The sequence below is a fragment of the Polistes fuscatus genome, unplaced genomic scaffold, assembly GCF_010416935.1.
Source record: "Polistes fuscatus isolate 324 unplaced genomic scaffold, CU_Pfus_HIC Scaffold4, whole genome shotgun sequence".
Taxonomy (NCBI): domain Eukaryota; kingdom Metazoa; phylum Arthropoda; class Insecta; order Hymenoptera; family Vespidae; genus Polistes; species Polistes fuscatus.
Genome location: NW_025113118.1, coordinates 5,839,887 through 5,855,849, shown reverse-complemented (window position 1 = coordinate 5,855,849; position 15,963 = coordinate 5,839,887). Strand labels below are relative to the sequence as shown.

At 28.2% G+C, this 15,963-nt stretch overlaps 5 protein-coding genes across 12 annotated transcripts; 3 read left to right on the top strand and 2 right to left on the bottom strand.

The window, feature by feature from the left end:
* Positions 1 to 234: 234 nt before the first annotated feature.
* LOC122521151 (ATP-dependent (S)-NAD(P)H-hydrate dehydratase) lies at positions 235 to 2,738 on the bottom strand. 6 transcript variants are annotated; one of them, XM_043641630.1, is made up of 4 exons: positions 2,297 to 2,613; positions 2,000 to 2,184; positions 826 to 1,798; positions 235 to 591 (listed from the first exon to the last, which is right to left on the bottom strand). In XM_043641630.1, the coding sequence occupies exons 3-4, from the start codon at positions 1,764 to 1,766 to the stop codon at positions 546 to 548; spliced, it is 987 nt and encodes a 328-aa protein (XP_043497565.1). In that variant the 5' UTR covers positions 1,767 to 1,798; positions 2,000 to 2,184; positions 2,297 to 2,613; the 3' UTR covers positions 235 to 545. The 6 variants fall into 6 exon arrangements, 5 of the variants coding, with proteins under 5 accessions (XP_043497565.1, XP_043497567.1, XP_043497563.1 ...); XM_043641632.1 differs by lacking the exons at positions 2,000 to 2,184; positions 2,297 to 2,613 and adding an exon at positions 2,651 to 2,738; XM_043641628.1 differs by lacking the exon at positions 2,000 to 2,184 and having other exon boundaries at positions 2,297 to 2,616.
* LOC122520891 (neuropeptide FF receptor 2-like) lies at positions 2,657 to 4,299 on the top strand. The gene is made up of 5 exons (XM_043641208.1): positions 2,657 to 2,840; positions 2,918 to 3,327; positions 3,414 to 3,639; positions 3,707 to 3,909; positions 4,005 to 4,299. Exons 1-5 carry the CDS (start codon positions 2,739 to 2,741, stop codon positions 4,297 to 4,299), a joined length of 1,236 nt encoding a protein of 411 aa, XP_043497143.1. The 5' UTR covers positions 2,657 to 2,738.
* A 135-nt stretch (positions 4,300 to 4,434) lies between these two features.
* LOC122521149 (tyrosine--tRNA ligase, cytoplasmic) lies at positions 4,435 to 15,961 on the bottom strand. 3 transcript variants are annotated; one of them, XM_043641626.1, is made up of 8 exons: positions 15,652 to 15,961; positions 6,189 to 6,577; positions 5,847 to 6,109; positions 5,550 to 5,765; positions 5,266 to 5,457; positions 4,915 to 5,179; positions 4,696 to 4,837; positions 4,435 to 4,616 (listed from the first exon to the last, which is right to left on the bottom strand). In XM_043641626.1, the coding sequence occupies exons 2-8, from the start codon at positions 6,563 to 6,565 to the stop codon at positions 4,503 to 4,505; spliced, it is 1,569 nt and encodes a 522-aa protein (XP_043497561.1). In that variant the 5' UTR covers positions 6,566 to 6,577; positions 15,652 to 15,961; the 3' UTR covers positions 4,435 to 4,502. The 3 variants fall into 3 exon arrangements, with proteins under 3 accessions (XP_043497561.1, XP_043497559.1, XP_043497560.1); XM_043641624.1 differs by lacking the exon at positions 15,652 to 15,961 and adding an exon at positions 7,121 to 7,407; XM_043641625.1 differs by lacking the exon at positions 15,652 to 15,961 and adding an exon at positions 6,803 to 7,101.
* Positions 7,659 to 11,176, top strand: LOC122521150. Its single transcript, XM_043641627.1, has 5 exons — positions 7,659 to 7,874; positions 8,013 to 8,087; positions 9,214 to 9,486; positions 9,697 to 10,083; positions 10,274 to 11,176. The coding sequence occupies exons 3-5, from the start codon at positions 9,217 to 9,219 to the stop codon at positions 11,087 to 11,089; spliced, it is 1,473 nt and encodes a 490-aa protein (XP_043497562.1). The 5' UTR covers positions 7,659 to 7,874; positions 8,013 to 8,087; positions 9,214 to 9,216; the 3' UTR covers positions 11,090 to 11,176.
* On the top strand, positions 11,403 to 15,291 carry LOC122521148 (coiled-coil domain-containing protein 38-like). Its single transcript, XM_043641623.1, has 8 exons — positions 11,403 to 11,930; positions 12,016 to 12,225; positions 12,343 to 12,565; positions 12,785 to 13,042; positions 13,158 to 13,524; positions 13,868 to 14,097; positions 14,531 to 14,854; positions 14,959 to 15,291. Exons 2-8 carry the CDS (start codon positions 12,074 to 12,076, stop codon positions 15,262 to 15,264), a joined length of 1,860 nt encoding a protein of 619 aa, XP_043497558.1. The 5' UTR covers positions 11,403 to 11,930; positions 12,016 to 12,073; the 3' UTR covers positions 15,265 to 15,291.
* Positions 15,962 to 15,963: the final 2 nt, after the last annotated feature.

Here is a 15,963-nt window from a genome sequence, read left to right as displayed (position 1 = left end):
ACAATGCAATATTTGTACTTAATTGGCTTATTGTAGTTGGAATTTAGAGTATCGTTAAAAATGTGTTATCAATGCATGTATTTCATGCATATCGTTCTATAACAAATTTTTCTATTAGTACTTATACAGTACTTATATACGAATAGCCATTTGTGCACTTCTATAGTTCTTATATAGTTGTACAAACTCTGAAAGTTTCGTATAAAAAAAGAAAAGAAAAGAAGAAAGAGATACTTTTATTATTCACAATATTTTTATTATTATTATTATGAACATATAAGTAAGATTCTCTTTCCAAAAAATTTAGTTACCATTATACTGACCCTATTTTGTTTCTTAAACACTAGAGTATAAAATGTACAGAATATTTTATTGACAGTCTTATTATTTATAACGCTGCATATATAAGATATCAACAATGCCAAACTGCATGTTTAGAAAATAGTGTAGTCTAATTTTTCATTATAAAATAATATCACTGTACTTATTAAGCATCTTTCAGTATACTACTTCTACAAATTTCATTTAAATACAATCTAATACTTTTAATTATCAATATGCAATCGACTTCTCCCATTGAATGACGAAGTTCTAAAACGAATATTAAGAAAATTCTAATAATATTATGTATACGTATATATACCCTTTCTTTTTGTTAAGAACTATAATAAAAAAAAATCCTTAAATAATTGTTTATATTAAGAAATATATATATATATATTACTCCTTATAAAAAAATATAGTATTAATTATAATTTTATGTGTATAATAATAATAATATATAATAATATAAATAGCTTTCTCGTTCAAACTTATGGAACTCACTTGTTATTATGAGTTTCAAAAATTTTAGCAAAAGTACATTGTATTTGTTCCAGCATATCGCTGGCCAAAGTGGCCCTCTGTTTAATTTTATATGCTGCTGCATTGCATTCTCTAATTAATCTTGATCCTGCATAAGATGCTAATATCGAAGGTGACATAGAGACTTCATTTGTTGCATTACAAATAGCCCACCACCAGAAAACAGCAATGGATCCAACTAAAAGATCTCCTTGACCACCGCATCGTCGTCCAGAACCAGACATGCAAGACCATATAATATCAGTGCCTTCTTGTCCACTTACTATAACGTCTTTTGTTCCTTTACATAAAATGACTACTTTTTCTCCAAAACTATCTGCCAAATCTTTAACATCTGTAGATTTAACTGCCGGAGAAGGTTCAATTGTTTTCTTTAATACAGATTTGACTAAACGAATAAACTCTACAGCATTAGGTGTAAGTATAAGATTTGGATAATTTATGACTACTTCAGGTTTTTGAGTTATCAAGTATAATCCATCTGCATCTATCACCAATGGTTTTTTCAATTCACGACAAATAGAAATTAATTCAACTATAACTCTGAAAGTTTTCTCGTCTCTTCCTAGTCCAGGCCCAATAACAATAACGTGCAAACAATCCAGCCAAGGTTTTATATGTTTGACAGCATCGCTTTGATCCAAGATTCCATGTACGATTACATCTGGACTGAAAGATTTAATAGGAATGCTGGCTTCTTTTGCGCAGAATACATGTACCAAATCAGCACCGGTTCTAAGTGCACTCATTGCTGCGAAATAAGGTGCTCCTGTGTACTCTGCACTACCACCAAATATTCCAATTCTTCCATCTTGACCTTTATATTTAGTATTGTTTAAATTTGGTATGATCTTTCTTATTATTTTTAATATACGTTCGTCTGCAGATGCCCATGACGACATGGTTGATATACCAGATAGATAAAAGAGTATTTCTGTAAACAAAATATGATATAGTAAAAATTTTATTTTTAACGCTAATTATCTGAATAAGTTTTTATCCTTATATATATATTAGCACATATTGAAAATATTACTTTCTCGTAACACTATTTTTATATTGCTTTTATGATTAACAATTTTTTGTTATTGTATTTTATTTGTTTTAAAAAACAATGTGTGAATATAATAATTACATATTTATATATATCCTGGTATTACCAGAAAAATATAAACCAAAAATTTTTCCATCGAAATGTCTGTTTATAACAATTGTGTGAATATGCGTATAAATAGAAAACAAAAGGATTTTTGTATATTTCGTTGCTATTGAAAATATTTATAGGTAAGTCAGGTTGGTTAAATTTCATTTCCTAATTTTCTGTAAGAAAATATTACTTACAAATAAAATAATTTTGTATAATTATTTCACAAGGAAGAAAAATGTTTCACCTTGAAAAATTTGGTTACTTAGATAGAAATTTAATCCTTACTTTGGTCTTTATGTATATTTTTTGAAAATAACCGAATCATTGTTATCATCGAACTATTTTTTCCTGATCTACGTACGATCGAGTATAAAACATTTTTAATGACTGTTCAATATACAACTAAACGCGCGAAGTTTAAAAATTTGAATTATCTGTAATTGCTAGGATGAAAATACGATTTAAATAAAATTTCGATTGAAATTATTTTGAAAGAGTAACAATGTAGATTTGTTTTAGTGCTAATGTATTAATTGACTACATATAATCTATTTCTCTATCCTAAGAGCAATATAAACAAGAGAAACCATTAATGCTAATGGTACCATCTGTTACTTTTAGATTAGATTTTATACTTACAATTAATATTCAGCCTTGCATCACGATTCTCAGTCTTCAAGTAAAATTCATGTAATATCCTTGCATTATTAATAATATTAATATAAAAATGTTTTTTCATAATACTTCCAATTTAATTACTTCATTCTTGGATATACAATGGAATCAACACTTAGGGGAAGAATTTGGACCGACAAATATGAATTCTGAGGTACATTCGTGTGTGTTCAAGTAATATATTAATCTATATATTATTATGTGATGACATAAAGGATTATGGATTCATAGTGGAAAGGAGTTAACACTACGAAGCATCACTTTCCATCCAAAATTTGGATAATAAGACCAACCTGGGAAACGACTCTTAAAATTCTCAGCATTCTGCCTATCATTTTTGTGGGTATACTGGCTAATGGTGCACTGATCTATATAATAATCCGTGCTAAATCTTTACATACTACTACAAACCTTCTCATCGTTAACATGGCAATTGCAGATATATGCACATGCATTTTATGTCCTTGGATGTTTCTCTGTATTGATTTATATCAAAATTATATACTTGGACCTATAGGTTGTCGATTAGATGGATTTATAGTGCATGCTTTGACATTAGTTGCAGTATTTAATTTGAGCGTAGTTAGTTATGATCGTTTATCTGCTATTGTCTTAAATTGTTCTAGTAGATTAACAAAAAGGTTACTATTTTTAAATATATATTATATGTATATATATATTGATAAGTATATTTTTGTTTTTAAATTATATATATTATTACATGTAGATCTACACATTTGCTGCTTTATGCGATATGGATTTCTGGTATAGGAGTTGCAACACCATTATGTCTCTTTCGAAGCTATTATGAAAGACAGTGGAGTGATTTTCTGGAAACTTATTGTACCGAGAATACTGTAGTATTGTATCCATATTGGCATGTTTTTGCAGGTTTAACTGTATGGGCACCATTAACTATAATGGCGATATGTTATTCTTCTATTCTCATTAAGGTACTTTATCTGTTTTGCCTCTATCTATAGAAAGAGTATTATTATATTTTTGGTTTTAATTTTTAAGCTAGATAGATTTGAATCACAAGCATTAAGAAGTAAATATCCAATCATTGTACGTTATAAAGGAAAAGTGGCTCGTGCTTTAGGTATTATTGTTTTGGCATTTATTCTTTGTCGAGTACCATTCACAGTATTAATCATTCAAAGAGCACGACTCTTGGAACAACCTTCTAAACCAGGACAAGCAGAATCTATGTATTTTCTTTGGTAAGTACATTATGTACAACTTTTATAACTAATTTTCATATAACTATAAAGGAAGTAATAATAAATTAAAATAAAATAAATTAATTTTTGTTTAGGTATATAAGCAGATATCTTGTTCTTGTTAATGCTGCAATAAATCCTTTATTATATGGCTGCAGTAGTAGTTCTTTGAGAAAAGAATTAGCAATATGTCCTGCCACATCTTGGCTTATTTATAAACGTAAAAAAAAAATGGAAAAGCAACATAGCAATCAACAGTGTAATTCAGAACCGTTTAATTGTTTGAAACCTCGATCACCTTGTATTCGGGTAAACTATTATCAAAGAAGTATAATACCAAATATTTCCTCAAGAGTTTCCCCAATAAATTTGGATTTAAGTCCAAATTAAGATACTCTTATAATCTTGTGTTATAATAATAGACTTATAAATCAGTTGATCATTAAGCATTTATATTATTTTTCTTTCATATTATAATAATCATGTATTATAATGTTTAATAAAGTAATTAAAAATAGGCAGTTCAATGGATGTCATAATTCAATTTCAATTCAACAATCAAATGCATATAAGAGGAATAATTGTAAAATACATTACTTAATTGGTACGTCCCTGAGAGTGTCTGCAATTATTTTTCCACCATTCGACGTAACCAACAAATTTCCATTCCATGATGCTTCTCCATTTCCATTTACAATGAGATCAACCTATTACAAATGGAAATATTTCATCAAAATCTTATGTTTCCTAAGAAATTTATGATTCTACCTTTCAAGTTACAAATACCTGCAACTTTTCCCAAACTTTTTTCTTTGGATTTAAAACATCATCCGGTGTTCCACTTTCATAACCCTCTATGAAAACTCTATCACCAGGATTACTATTTTCTGGTGGTCTCAAAGGTTCAACTTGCTTTGTTGACGAATCTCTAAATAAATAGTCAATAATTAATTCAAAATAAGAACAATTTTTGTATAAAGTATAAAAACAGAAATAATATCTTACACAGATGCACAAAGAACCATTCCATGAGATTGTATACCTCTGAGATTAGCCGCTTTAAGATTTGCAAGTACAAGTACCATTCTTTCTTGCATTTCCTCTATAGGAACATAATTTACAAGACCACTGACAATAGTTCTAGGACCGTTATTTTCACCTAAATCTATTTTCTCCACATATAATGAATCGGCATCGGGATGTTTTTTCACATCAACGATTTTTCCAACTCTAATATCCAATCTCGACGGTACTATTTCATCTACCACCTCTATCCATAAACAATAGCAAAAATTTGTTAATTGAAACATATTTAAAAATTAATATTATATGGTCGAATTTAAAGAACTCACTTACTTTGTTTCTGCGGTGGATATGCTTTACTGACAAGAGATTTTAATTTAGGAGATGTATCAAATTCTTTTCTAATCGGATCTAAGAGCCTATTTATATATATTTCGGCTGCATTTTTAAGATCACCAGGATGTATTTCTTCCTTTGCGAATGCAGTTTCTAATTCCTCGTATGTAGAAAAAGATATATCTCCACCTATACCAACGTTTGACAATTTTAATACTGTAATCTGTTTATTAATACATGCGGTAATAATGTTTTAACAAACATTTACATTTTATACATACCAAAATCTTTGCTTCTTGGTACATTATAAGATTCTCCTTTCTTTAATAAACTAAATATCACATGCTTAGAAAAAGTAAGTATTCCATTATCATTGATATTGCCAGGTTCGCAGAATGCTTTTTTCAACTTCTTTTTAACTGTTGAAGCTCCATCCAAAAGATCAATTTTTGAGTCTTCTTCAGAGGAAGACATTTTAGCACCAGCTAGTCCAGGTACTAAAAGTAAATTTCAAAATATACTTTCTTTCACAAACATTATAAGAATCTACTTTTTTTAAAAATTCATTATATACTGACTCATAGGATTCATTAAATGAATACGTTTATCATATCCAAGCATTGGTAAATATTTTTCAGCGAAGGTGAATATCTTTCTTTGATCTATTCCACCAAATTGAGCATCGATATGAAGGTACTCTTCATCCAGTGCTTGCAATCCTGGATATAGCAAACCAGAAAGTAATGGATTTGCAACTTGTTTGACAACTTCTGCACCTGCCTTTTTGGCATCGTGTTCGGTTACAATAGAACTTAATCGATACATATCCAAAGTATATTCCCTTAAAAAATATAATATAAAAATTGTACTTGCATAATAATAAATCTCACATATATATAATATATTTTTTTAATACTAACTTGGATAATTGATAATCCGTTCCTTTAACAAATTTAAGTTTGTCCAAAGGCACGCCAATAGATTTAAGCATAGCTTTGATAATAACTTCATAATATGATGTTCTCAATTCTAAAAGTTCCCAAGGTGCTTTCATATTATCTAAATAAGCATGTAAGTCAGCGAATAAAATAGTAACTTCAGCTCCGGCATTTAAAAAATCAGCTATCTTTAACATTGGTGTAAAGTATCCGATATGAGGTTTGCCGGTAGTAGCAGTACCCCAATATATTTTGAGATCTCGTTGTTTCAAAATACTTTTTAATTTTTCATCGCCAAGCCATTCTCCTAGATTTCTTGTTATGAGATTATATTTCTCGTTCCAAGTTAGTTCATCCATTTTAGTTGTATTCTACATAGAATAAAAACATGTAAATAAGTTAGTTAATAAATTAGAAAATCTTAACACCTCAAAGTACTGATGCATGTAATGAGTAAAACTGAGGAAGTATTACATCATATAATGACTACTATCCAATTCACCCAGAAGTGGTGTTAAGGTGAAATTAAGCTAGACATTATAATGTGAGACAGATACTTTAGGGATTTTCTATGTTTAATAAGGACTCCATCAAACCTTCAAAGCACCGATTTTTTCAGAATGATATAGAGTTGTAGAACCATACACTACATAAGTAGTAAGACCTAATAACTCAATCGTTTCCAAAAAATGAAGGGGGAAAGATTCATATAATTTGTTATATATTAATAATAAAGGACGATGGATTGATAAACCACGTGTAACCGGTAAACCACGTGTAGTTGTCTTGTCAAATATTTAACAGGTCTAAAATTATAATTAAACTGACAATATTAGAAAAACAAATAAGTAGATATTCTGTATTTTTACTAATTAATCAATACTCATCTAACCTACAAATCTAAGTATTCTTACCCGTCAGACTATTAACTTCGCAGAAGAAGAAATTAAAAAACTCGACACAACATATGTGTCCGACCTAAAGAACCGATTACGCATTACCCCTACTCTTTTTCATTTTCCTATTCATCCCCTTCCTATACGAACTACTGTCGAACTTTTATTGCTGTGGTTGCATTGGTTATGCCAGACAAGAATATCACTGTTCAGTCTCGAACAAAAGATATATTTACTTATTTTATTTTTTAAATAAACAACAATGTAAAATATTTAGAAAATAAGCTTATTCAAATGGAAATAATTGAATTGAAAATTTGTATATTTTGATAAATTCGAGATGAATTCAGAGTCATCTAGTTACAAATTATATAAGTATGCGGAATCATAATTTTTAAATGCCCTTTTTTAAAAAGAAGAATAGAATAATTTGTTTTTTTAAATCAAAATTATCAATTGATAAGTAGTTTTATTTGTTTATATATGTATAATTTGTTATCTACACGCGATAATATAATATTTGAATGAACTTTTGAAAAAATTTGTAGCGATATTGAGAAAGAAATGATTCAAATAGAAAAAGAAAAAAAAATCGACAGGATGTGAGGATTTCGAGATAAATCAAACGAACCGATTCATTTAAAAGTGAGCGTCCTAGATTCATAAGCTATATCGTAATATTTCCACCTTCCTTCGACACTACTTCTTGAAAGAGTACCGAAAAGAAAGGAAGTCAATGTTTGCCATTTGGTTTTCTTTGGAAGACATCTCAGTGCGTATCCACAGCCACTTTCATTGTTCTTTTATCTGCCTTGGCTTCAACAAGACATTTAACTTCATTCTAACTATCGCTGACTTCTTACCGACTGCTTCAAATATATCTGGAATTTTTTTATTTGCGTTACCAAAGGAGAGCAAGAAAAAGACGGAGAGATTTTTCCATTGGTGATTTTAAAGAGAAAGTTAATCTGGGAAATTCGATAGAGTAAGTATACTATTTCTACATATAACATATATATATGTATAGTAAAGTTTTTAAGATAAATATTTGAAGAAATAAAAAATAAAAAAAATGAATTTAATTTCTAGAAATATCATAGTAATGTTTTATATTGTAATGCATCGTAGTTATTATTTTTTGGATGAAATTACATTTTTTTTTAATTGAAAAATATAAAAATCTTTCAATTTCGAAAATTTTTAATATTGTCAGATATAATTATCAAACCGCGTAAGTATTAGTAACAATTGACAATGAGATTTCACTTTGACTGGCGTAAGATCTTTTAAATTCTCGTATTCTAACGAAACAGATAAATTACTTATTTGCATATTCATGAATGGAGTCTACAGGTTGTCTGTATTTACCAATCGAATGCAATCTTCTGATTTCTAAATGGCGCCAATACGAAAGTCGACCGAGAATGACCGAAGGTAGCCGAACGTATTTAAATAAAAACACGTGACTCTATTTCGATTATTTTTTCAAATTATTATACGAAGAAAATAAAAAGAATAAGGGGAAAATGACACTAGGTAAATAAATAATTTTCGAGGTCTTTCCAAATGAAAAGACAAACATCTCTCGAAATCGTTTCCTAGTTTCACCGACTCTCGCTGAAATAGACGGAAGGAAGACGTATTCATGCTCTGTTTAAGAAGTACGGGTTCACCGAGTTTCTACACAGGATATTATATAGATGTACATGTTCAGATCTGCCGAGATAGTTTTAGGACTCGGAAATATTTATTTTTTGTTTCTTTACAGTTTTTTTTAGACTTTACAGTCTCTTTATTATTTGTTTCATCGATTAAAAATTGTCTTTCTTGAGTGTCTTTTCAATTACAACCATTTTTTTTTCTCACAAATATCTATTTTGACTCTTCAATTAAAAAATTTCTGTTTTTTTGTTTTTTTACAAATATTTATTACCTTATGAATACTTTTAACTAATTTATTAGTTTATACAATAATAGGTACAAAATAAAATTTTTGTCATAGTACATAATCATTAATGATTAACTTGATGATAAACTTTAAAGTTTACCTGAAAAATTCCTTAATCCTTTAAATTAACAAAAAAATTATCTTTTTTATATTAATTCATTAGGTTATGCCATCGTACACAATCAAACCTTGGACATTGTCGTTGTTAACGTTAATATTCATTACGTTCGATTGGACAAGTTCGGAAAGTGGTACAACAATTGGAAACAGAGATGGTTGTGGTGATAGATTGGAACGTGCTTTGGATGCACTTCAAAGAGATTCGAATAGACGAAGAAATAGATTACAAGAAGAAGGAGAAGGTCGTGAACCAAATTATCAAGAAGAATTACGATCCGCACCATTGGCAATGACGATTTCACGAATTGCAGTAAAGGTATATGATTTTTATTAAAAGATTATAAATAATATAATATTATGTATTTTATTTTTTATATTATAAGACCAAAGGGCAAATACAAATTATTTATTGTTATAATTTATTTGCTTAATATATATATTTTAATTTATAATATTTATACTATATATAATAATAATAATAATAATAATAATAATCATAAAAATAATAAACACGTAATTATATTAGTTTCCACAGAATGCAAGAAGTCGAGGAAGTTCATGGGCAAGAGTTGAAACATGTTATTTTGAGCCTTCGAGTAATTCATTAAAAACCAGAGTAACATTCAACGATTTATCTATATCAGGAACAGTGTCATTATTGATGAGAGAAGAACGGCGATCTCATGTACCTTTGGAATCATGTAGAATGACTTTACGATTGAGACAAGCTGGTATCGATATTTTCACTGGTACAATTGCCAGAGCTCGTGGACAAATGCGTATACGTACAGAATCAAGCTTTTTAGAGCCAAGATTTGCTTCACTTTACGCCTATGGATGTCATCCTAATCGTCATGAGAAAGAGCTTAAAAGGCAGGACAAGTGGCCACCTTATTATCCTCCTCGTGATGACGTAATTAAATATTATAAATGATGCTTAATTAAAAAATGTATTTTATATAAGATAGGTCTTAAAAGTTGCTAACTAGGTTGTATTAATCAATTACTTTTGAATGTAATTTTTATTTCTGCAAATTGTAAAACTAAAAATTAAAGTAATTAGGAAACTAAAAAATCCTAAAAAAAATAATTTTATTTTATAGCTTTCTGTATTATTGGCTGAGCCACGTCGCTTATTCACCGTATCCGAAGATGCAGATTTATTAATAGCAAACGAAAGTCGAGTTGCACGTACTTCAAGTACACCAATAAGAAACTTAGGTACCTGGAGAAATAATCTTTGGATAACTAAATCAGTAGTACGTCGAAGGAGAGGAATTAAGAAACGTAATACGAATGATGTAACAATGACGGTGACTATGAAGAAAGATAAAAAATATAATTTTTCCGAGGATCATCAAGGATCTAGATCAATGGAAATCGAGATAACACCGGGTGATTTTGTAACTGCATTGGTCAATGATAAAAAACTTTCGCAAATTAAAAAGGAATCGATGATGGTCAATGAATCAACAACAATGAAAAATGCAACAACAATGAAAAATGCAACAACAATGGCGACTAGTATTAATCTTCTAGATCGTTCTGTAAATTTATTAAAAAACGAAAGTGTCGATGATGATTGTCAAAAAGAAAAATCTAATTTCAAAAGGGAATATAATTTTCATGAGTCACCAACAAAAATTGAATCTAGAGAAACTCTTTTGTTGGATGAAAATCTTTATGATATATTTATTCCTAATTTTAATGATAATGATGATGATAACGTTAGTAATAACGATGAGGATCAAGGTAATAATCGAAGTTGGCAATCGAAAGAAAATATTGCTAGAGAAATGGAAGATATTTTTCTTCGTGGTGCTAGTAAAACATTGACCAGTTACATTGAACGACAGTTACATCCTGCTATCAAGGAAGCTCTTATGATTTCTATGGGATATACCATTAGTTATGGATAGATTATAGATAGATTAATAGATCGAATTAGGGATGTATAATTAATTAATATTATTAGTAACAAATGCATTATTATTTTTGTCTTGGAAATTCAGATACTTTATATATATATCTCTCTATGTTGTATTTATTTATTTATTGAATATAAAATAAGAGTTAGGCTTATGAAATATCTTATTTATTAATTAAAAACAAAGTAAATTACAATTATTATCATTATTTTTTATTTGTTTCTTGTTAAATTATATATAGTAAATAAATAAAATATATAGAATATAATATAATATGTTGTAGTATAATTAAGTAAAAATAATATATATCTTCTCCTTTGCTAATTATAAAAAGTACATGAATGTGTTCTTCAATCCATAATGGAATTACTTTCGCTAAAAAAAAAACATTAATTCAAAAATATATAATTTTCAAAACAAAAATTTCATATCAAATATAATTCGTAATACTTTATATGGATCACCACTCTATACCGTAAATTGAAACATAACGTGCGCATGCGAACGAGTTGATTGACTAATTTCGTTCGTAACTATCTCAACGAAAAGCGCATGTCAAACAAATTCTTTATCTATTTATCAATCTAAATCGATTATTTTAAAAAGATGACACTCTGCATTTCTTTTATTTTATTTTGAGAACATTCGTAATAATAATAAGCGAAAAGTGTTACGACTAGTTTACGGTCATCAACGATCTATTCTTTAGGTCCACAATGTAATTAAGAAACACCATTACTGTGTTGTATACCGTAAAGATAGGAAAACAGAACTCATTGTTAGAAAACCAGGACAAATATTTAATCGAAAAATAGAAAGAACTATCTTCTAGGTATGTAAATTACTTGAATATTTAAGAAAATTAAATTTAGAACCAATTAAATATCGAACATGAACGATATAATATTTATTTTTAGATAAATACATTTTTTATTATTATTAAGAGATTATTACAATAACAAAAATATATTGAACATGAGTAATAATATAACATCGAAACCAAGAAATTTCTTCAGAAGAGGAAAAGTTGAAGATGCATTTCGTTTATCTAATCAAATTCGAAAAAGAACATCGATTAAACGAAGTACTCAAGCTAATATCGATTCTCGTCGTCGTAATTTGATCAGGTAAAAATAAGAAAAATAAAACAGTTAAATAAATTTTTAAAATATCGATGATTTTATTCGATTTACTTTTTTCTAAATAATCCTTTTATTATCTTTTTTTTTTTTTCGAATTTTAAGGACACGTTATTACTTCACCAGTGGTCATGAACATTTAGGGGAAGCTAGAAACGTTAATACTGAACAATCACCATTCGAATTTCCATCATGTTCTCATATGTTTCCTTATTTTCAATTTTGGAAGGCTCAAAGACGTAAAACTATTGAAGCTCGACGTATAACAAGTTATAAACAATATGAGAGTACTTTACATACGCACAACGATATTTTTAGAAGATTGCGAGTGAGTTATCATTAATATTATTAACATTTTAACTATAATATACTTAAGAGGAGAAGACCATTTAAAAAACCGAAAATGTTCTCTTTCGAAAATTTTGTTTTCAAATAAGCATTGTCCGACCTTATTAAAACTTCGTAGTTTTTTTACTATTATTAATACCTGTATTAAAATTTTAAAAATTCTTATTATTAAAGTAATATTAATTAATATTTAACATAGGTGGACGTGGCAGCGGAAAAAGAAGAAAAAAAGAAACACAAAGAATTGAAAGATGCATTCGCGATAACTGACGTTAATCCGGAATACTTCATCGAAACTACTGAACGTTTAGTAAAAGAAAAATTTTCCCTTCGTCGATACATCAATAATCTTCGAGAAATTTTAAGAACCAAATTACTTGTCGGTGACCAACGCGATCTTTGTATTCATATAGAACAACAATTCGATGAGGAAATAAGAAGATTAAACAAAATCAAAGTAAAAAATTAAAAAAATAATATGAATTATCTATTACAATTCATTAAATTTGATATAAATTCATCAAAATTAAGAAAATAAAAAAGTAATACAAAACTAAAATTTTTTTTTTAAGCGCCAATATCGCACATACGTCAATGGTTTTGAAGATTTTTTATCAAAGGATCACGAAAAAAGTATGATTATTTTAGAAGAAGCCGAAAAAGAATTAAAATTGACTTTGACGATAAATGAAAAGAGAACTTCTTTGATGAAGGAATGTGGTCAGATTAGATTGGACTTGTATTATTGGGAAGAACGTTGGAGATTGGCAAAAACATGTCAAAAGTTTCTATTTCAAATTTCACCAATATCATGGAGAAACGAATATGATTGGATTTATCGTTCACAATCAAGAGAAAGTATATTTTCTGCAACTACTGATGACATTTTTGGACGTTTTAGGATGGCAGAAGCAACAGCGTCTCTTGATTGTTTATTAAGTATTTAATATACTTAAATATATATTTATATTTTCCACTTTTTCTCATTATATAAATTGTCTGCGGACTCACAGTGATTAACTCCACCTAAAGAATTTTTTAAAATTCTAATTTCAAAATATTTAAAAAAAAATCAGTGTTTACCTTTTTATATTTAATATAAATTTCCTTAGTTGTTTAAATTCAGCTTAATTTTACTGAATAACAAAAATGTTTACGATATATATAGATGATATAATAATGTATATTATTTTATCTATTTTCCCTACTTTATGATTTTGTAGAGACAATTAATTTGACAAATAAGCAGCTTATATAATATATAATTTATTATTGTTCATAGGAATGTTCGAAGAAGATTTAATGGGAGCGGGTCCTACTACACTTTATTTTGAGGATCCTTTCGATCTGTTACAAGTATTTGAAGCAATAGAGACACAAAATTTAAATGCTTTGATACATTTGGAATCATTGGTAGCACCTATAGGTGAAATGTTAATAACGATTACAGAAGCTGAAGATCGAATGAAACATGAGTTCGATGAGATTACTGCTAGTATTGAAGAATTGGAAGTAGGTATATAACTAAAAACAATAGATGATGATGAAAGTAGTGCCTTCCATTTTATTTTTTCAATTCTTTTTTTGACATATGTCACCAGACATATCTGTGTAAAAGAATTTTGAAATATTGTATTACAAGAAAATATTGATTATCTTAAATTGAAACAGTATGGGTACGAATACTCCTCTGGTACTTACTATTTATTTAATATATGCTATTAATAATACGTATATATGCAATATTTATGTTTATATTTATTATGTGAGAGATAATAAAATTGTACAAGATATGTTGAAAGAAAATGACGAAATAATGGAATGGAAACCTCTACCATCATGATTGAATCATCATGATTGTTTCTAATCACACATGCGTTTCATTCATTGAAAGATAGTATCAACAAATAAATCATGATTCTTTCTCTAATATCTTTTAATCTAGGATTCGATTCATAAAACAGAAGAGAGAGCAACGAATTTGCAAGAATACGCTAATTACCTTTTGCAAGGTGTATTTCGTGATTTGGTATGTTCGGAAGATGTTCTTTTTGTGTATGTCTTGATCGAAGATGCATATGAAACTTGTATAGCACCTAACGATGCTAAACTCAATAGTTTCACTATGATGAAGCTGATAGAAAAAACTCATGAGGAACTCAATTTAGAATTAGATACGTTACCTCATGAAGTAGTTAGAAAATGCGAGAGAGAGGGTTTCAAACAAGAATTTAAAGCTATCAAAGAAGCTGAAGATGCTGCTAGAAAGGTTACAATCTTTTTAATATATATTTTACATTGTATTATATTATCTTCTTCTCTCTATTCTTTAAATGAACCTAGTCATCCGCTTTTCTTTCTTTTTTATTCTAGTTCGAACTAATGCATCAATTATTAGATGCATTAACCCGTATCATGCAGGTGCCTATAATAGGTAAACGACAATTAAAATGGCGTTCTACACCAATTTATGAGAAAATGGAAAAGGTAGCTTCTTATGTCGAACCAACGGAAGAAGAGATGCAATATTTAACTTTCTTTACAAATTATTGTAAACATGAAGACTTTACAAAATATCAATCTAAATTTCCCGATGACTTTGATCTAACATTTCAGACCAAAAAACAAGAAATTTATGAAGTCACTTCAGAAGTGTTAATCAATGAAACTGTAGAATAATGTTGATAAAAATTTAACGAATATAAAGTGTATGTGTATTTATTGTAATCAATTTACTACTAGTCATCTTTACTGAAAACATCAGACATTTTTCATTCCATGTATACATAATGTTTTTTCTTATAAAATGTTTGCTTGAATTGAAAAGAAAAATAATACAATTTTGTATGAAACTTCGTTTCTTTTGTTCACTTCATGGATAAATTACGAAACTTATATCGATCTACACAATTTCTTTTTCGTAATAAATCACAATGTGTTTTCGTAATAAGTAATAAATCACACTCTTTTATCACTGTTAAACTAAACTACCTAGTGTCCACTTTCACCACTTTGTTAAACTAACATCTAACCTAAATGTACTTACATATTTATTGTTGATTTTACCTTTGTAACGATTTCTATAAAATAAACATTTTCTTGGAGGATTATTCGATCGTTTTTAAATACGATGTGACGGTTTGCGATTTATTTCCACAGTAATATTAAAACGAAAAATATGATAATGTATTGACAACTAGTAATGTTTACAAATCTTTCTTATATAGATTTCAAATCTGATAATAAATAATGTCATTTTTTAAAGGTTATGTTGTTTAGATTTTAATGAAACGTTTTTACAAGCGTATGAAATAAAAAGAACAATTATTACTACATTATATATGTACGTGTATGTTTGCTTACGTTTACTCGTACAGT

What these genes read in the sequence shown, in the direction of transcription:
- LOC122521151 (XM_043641628.1), bottom strand. Translation starts at nt 2,345, where the DNA reads ATGATAACAATGATTCGGTTATTTTCAAAAAATATACATAAAGACCAA. An exon ending in AAATATACATAAAGACCAAA is followed by an intron (nt 1,799 to 2,296) that starts GTAAGGATTAAA and finishes TTTTGTTTACAG; the next exon opens with AAATACTCTTTTATCTATCT. An exon ending in TTTGAAACTCATAATAACAA is followed by an intron (nt 592 to 825) that starts GTGAGTTCCATA and finishes TATTCGTTTTAG; the next exon opens with AACTTCGTCATTCAATGGGA.
- LOC122520891 (XM_043641208.1), top strand. Translation starts at nt 2,739, where the DNA reads ATGTTTTTTCATAATACTTCCAATTTAATTACTTCATTCTTGGATATA. An exon ending in CGACAAATATGAATTCTGAG is followed by an intron (nt 2,841 to 2,917) that starts GTACATTCGTGT and finishes ATGGATTCATAG; the next exon opens with TGGAAAGGAGTTAACACTAC. An exon ending in TCTAGTAGATTAACAAAAAG is followed by an intron (nt 3,328 to 3,413) that starts GTTACTATTTTT and finishes TATTACATGTAG; the next exon opens with ATCTACACATTTGCTGCTTT.
- LOC122521149 (XM_043641626.1), bottom strand. Translation starts at nt 6,565, where the DNA reads ATGGATGAACTAACTTGGAACGAGAAATATAATCTCATAACAAGAAAT. An exon ending in ATGGTTCTTTGTGCATCTGT is followed by an intron (nt 4,838 to 4,914) that starts GTAAGATATTAT and finishes CTATTTATTTAG; the next exon opens with AGATTCGTCAACAAAGCAAG. An exon ending in AAGTTTGGGAAAAGTTGCAG is followed by an intron (nt 4,617 to 4,695) that starts GTATTTGTAACT and finishes CATTTGTAATAG; the next exon opens with GTTGATCTCATTGTAAATGG.
- LOC122521150 (XM_043641627.1), top strand. Translation starts at nt 9,217, where the DNA reads ATGCCATCGTACACAATCAAACCTTGGACATTGTCGTTGTTAACGTTA. An exon ending in TTTCACGAATTGCAGTAAAG is followed by an intron (nt 9,487 to 9,696) that starts GTATATGATTTT and finishes TAATTATATTAG; the next exon opens with TTTCCACAGAATGCAAGAAG. An exon ending in ATTATCCTCCTCGTGATGAC is followed by an intron (nt 10,084 to 10,273) that starts GTAATTAAATAT and finishes TTTATTTTATAG; the next exon opens with CTTTCTGTATTATTGGCTGA.
- LOC122521148 (XM_043641623.1), top strand. Translation starts at nt 12,074, where the DNA reads ATGAGTAATAATATAACATCGAAACCAAGAAATTTCTTCAGAAGAGGA. An exon ending in GAAGATTAAACAAAATCAAA is followed by an intron (nt 13,043 to 13,157) that starts GTAAAAAATTAA and finishes TTTTTTTTTAAG; the next exon opens with CGCCAATATCGCACATACGT. An exon ending in GTCTCTTGATTGTTTATTAA is followed by an intron (nt 13,525 to 13,867) that starts GTATTTAATATA and finishes TATTGTTCATAG; the next exon opens with GAATGTTCGAAGAAGATTTA.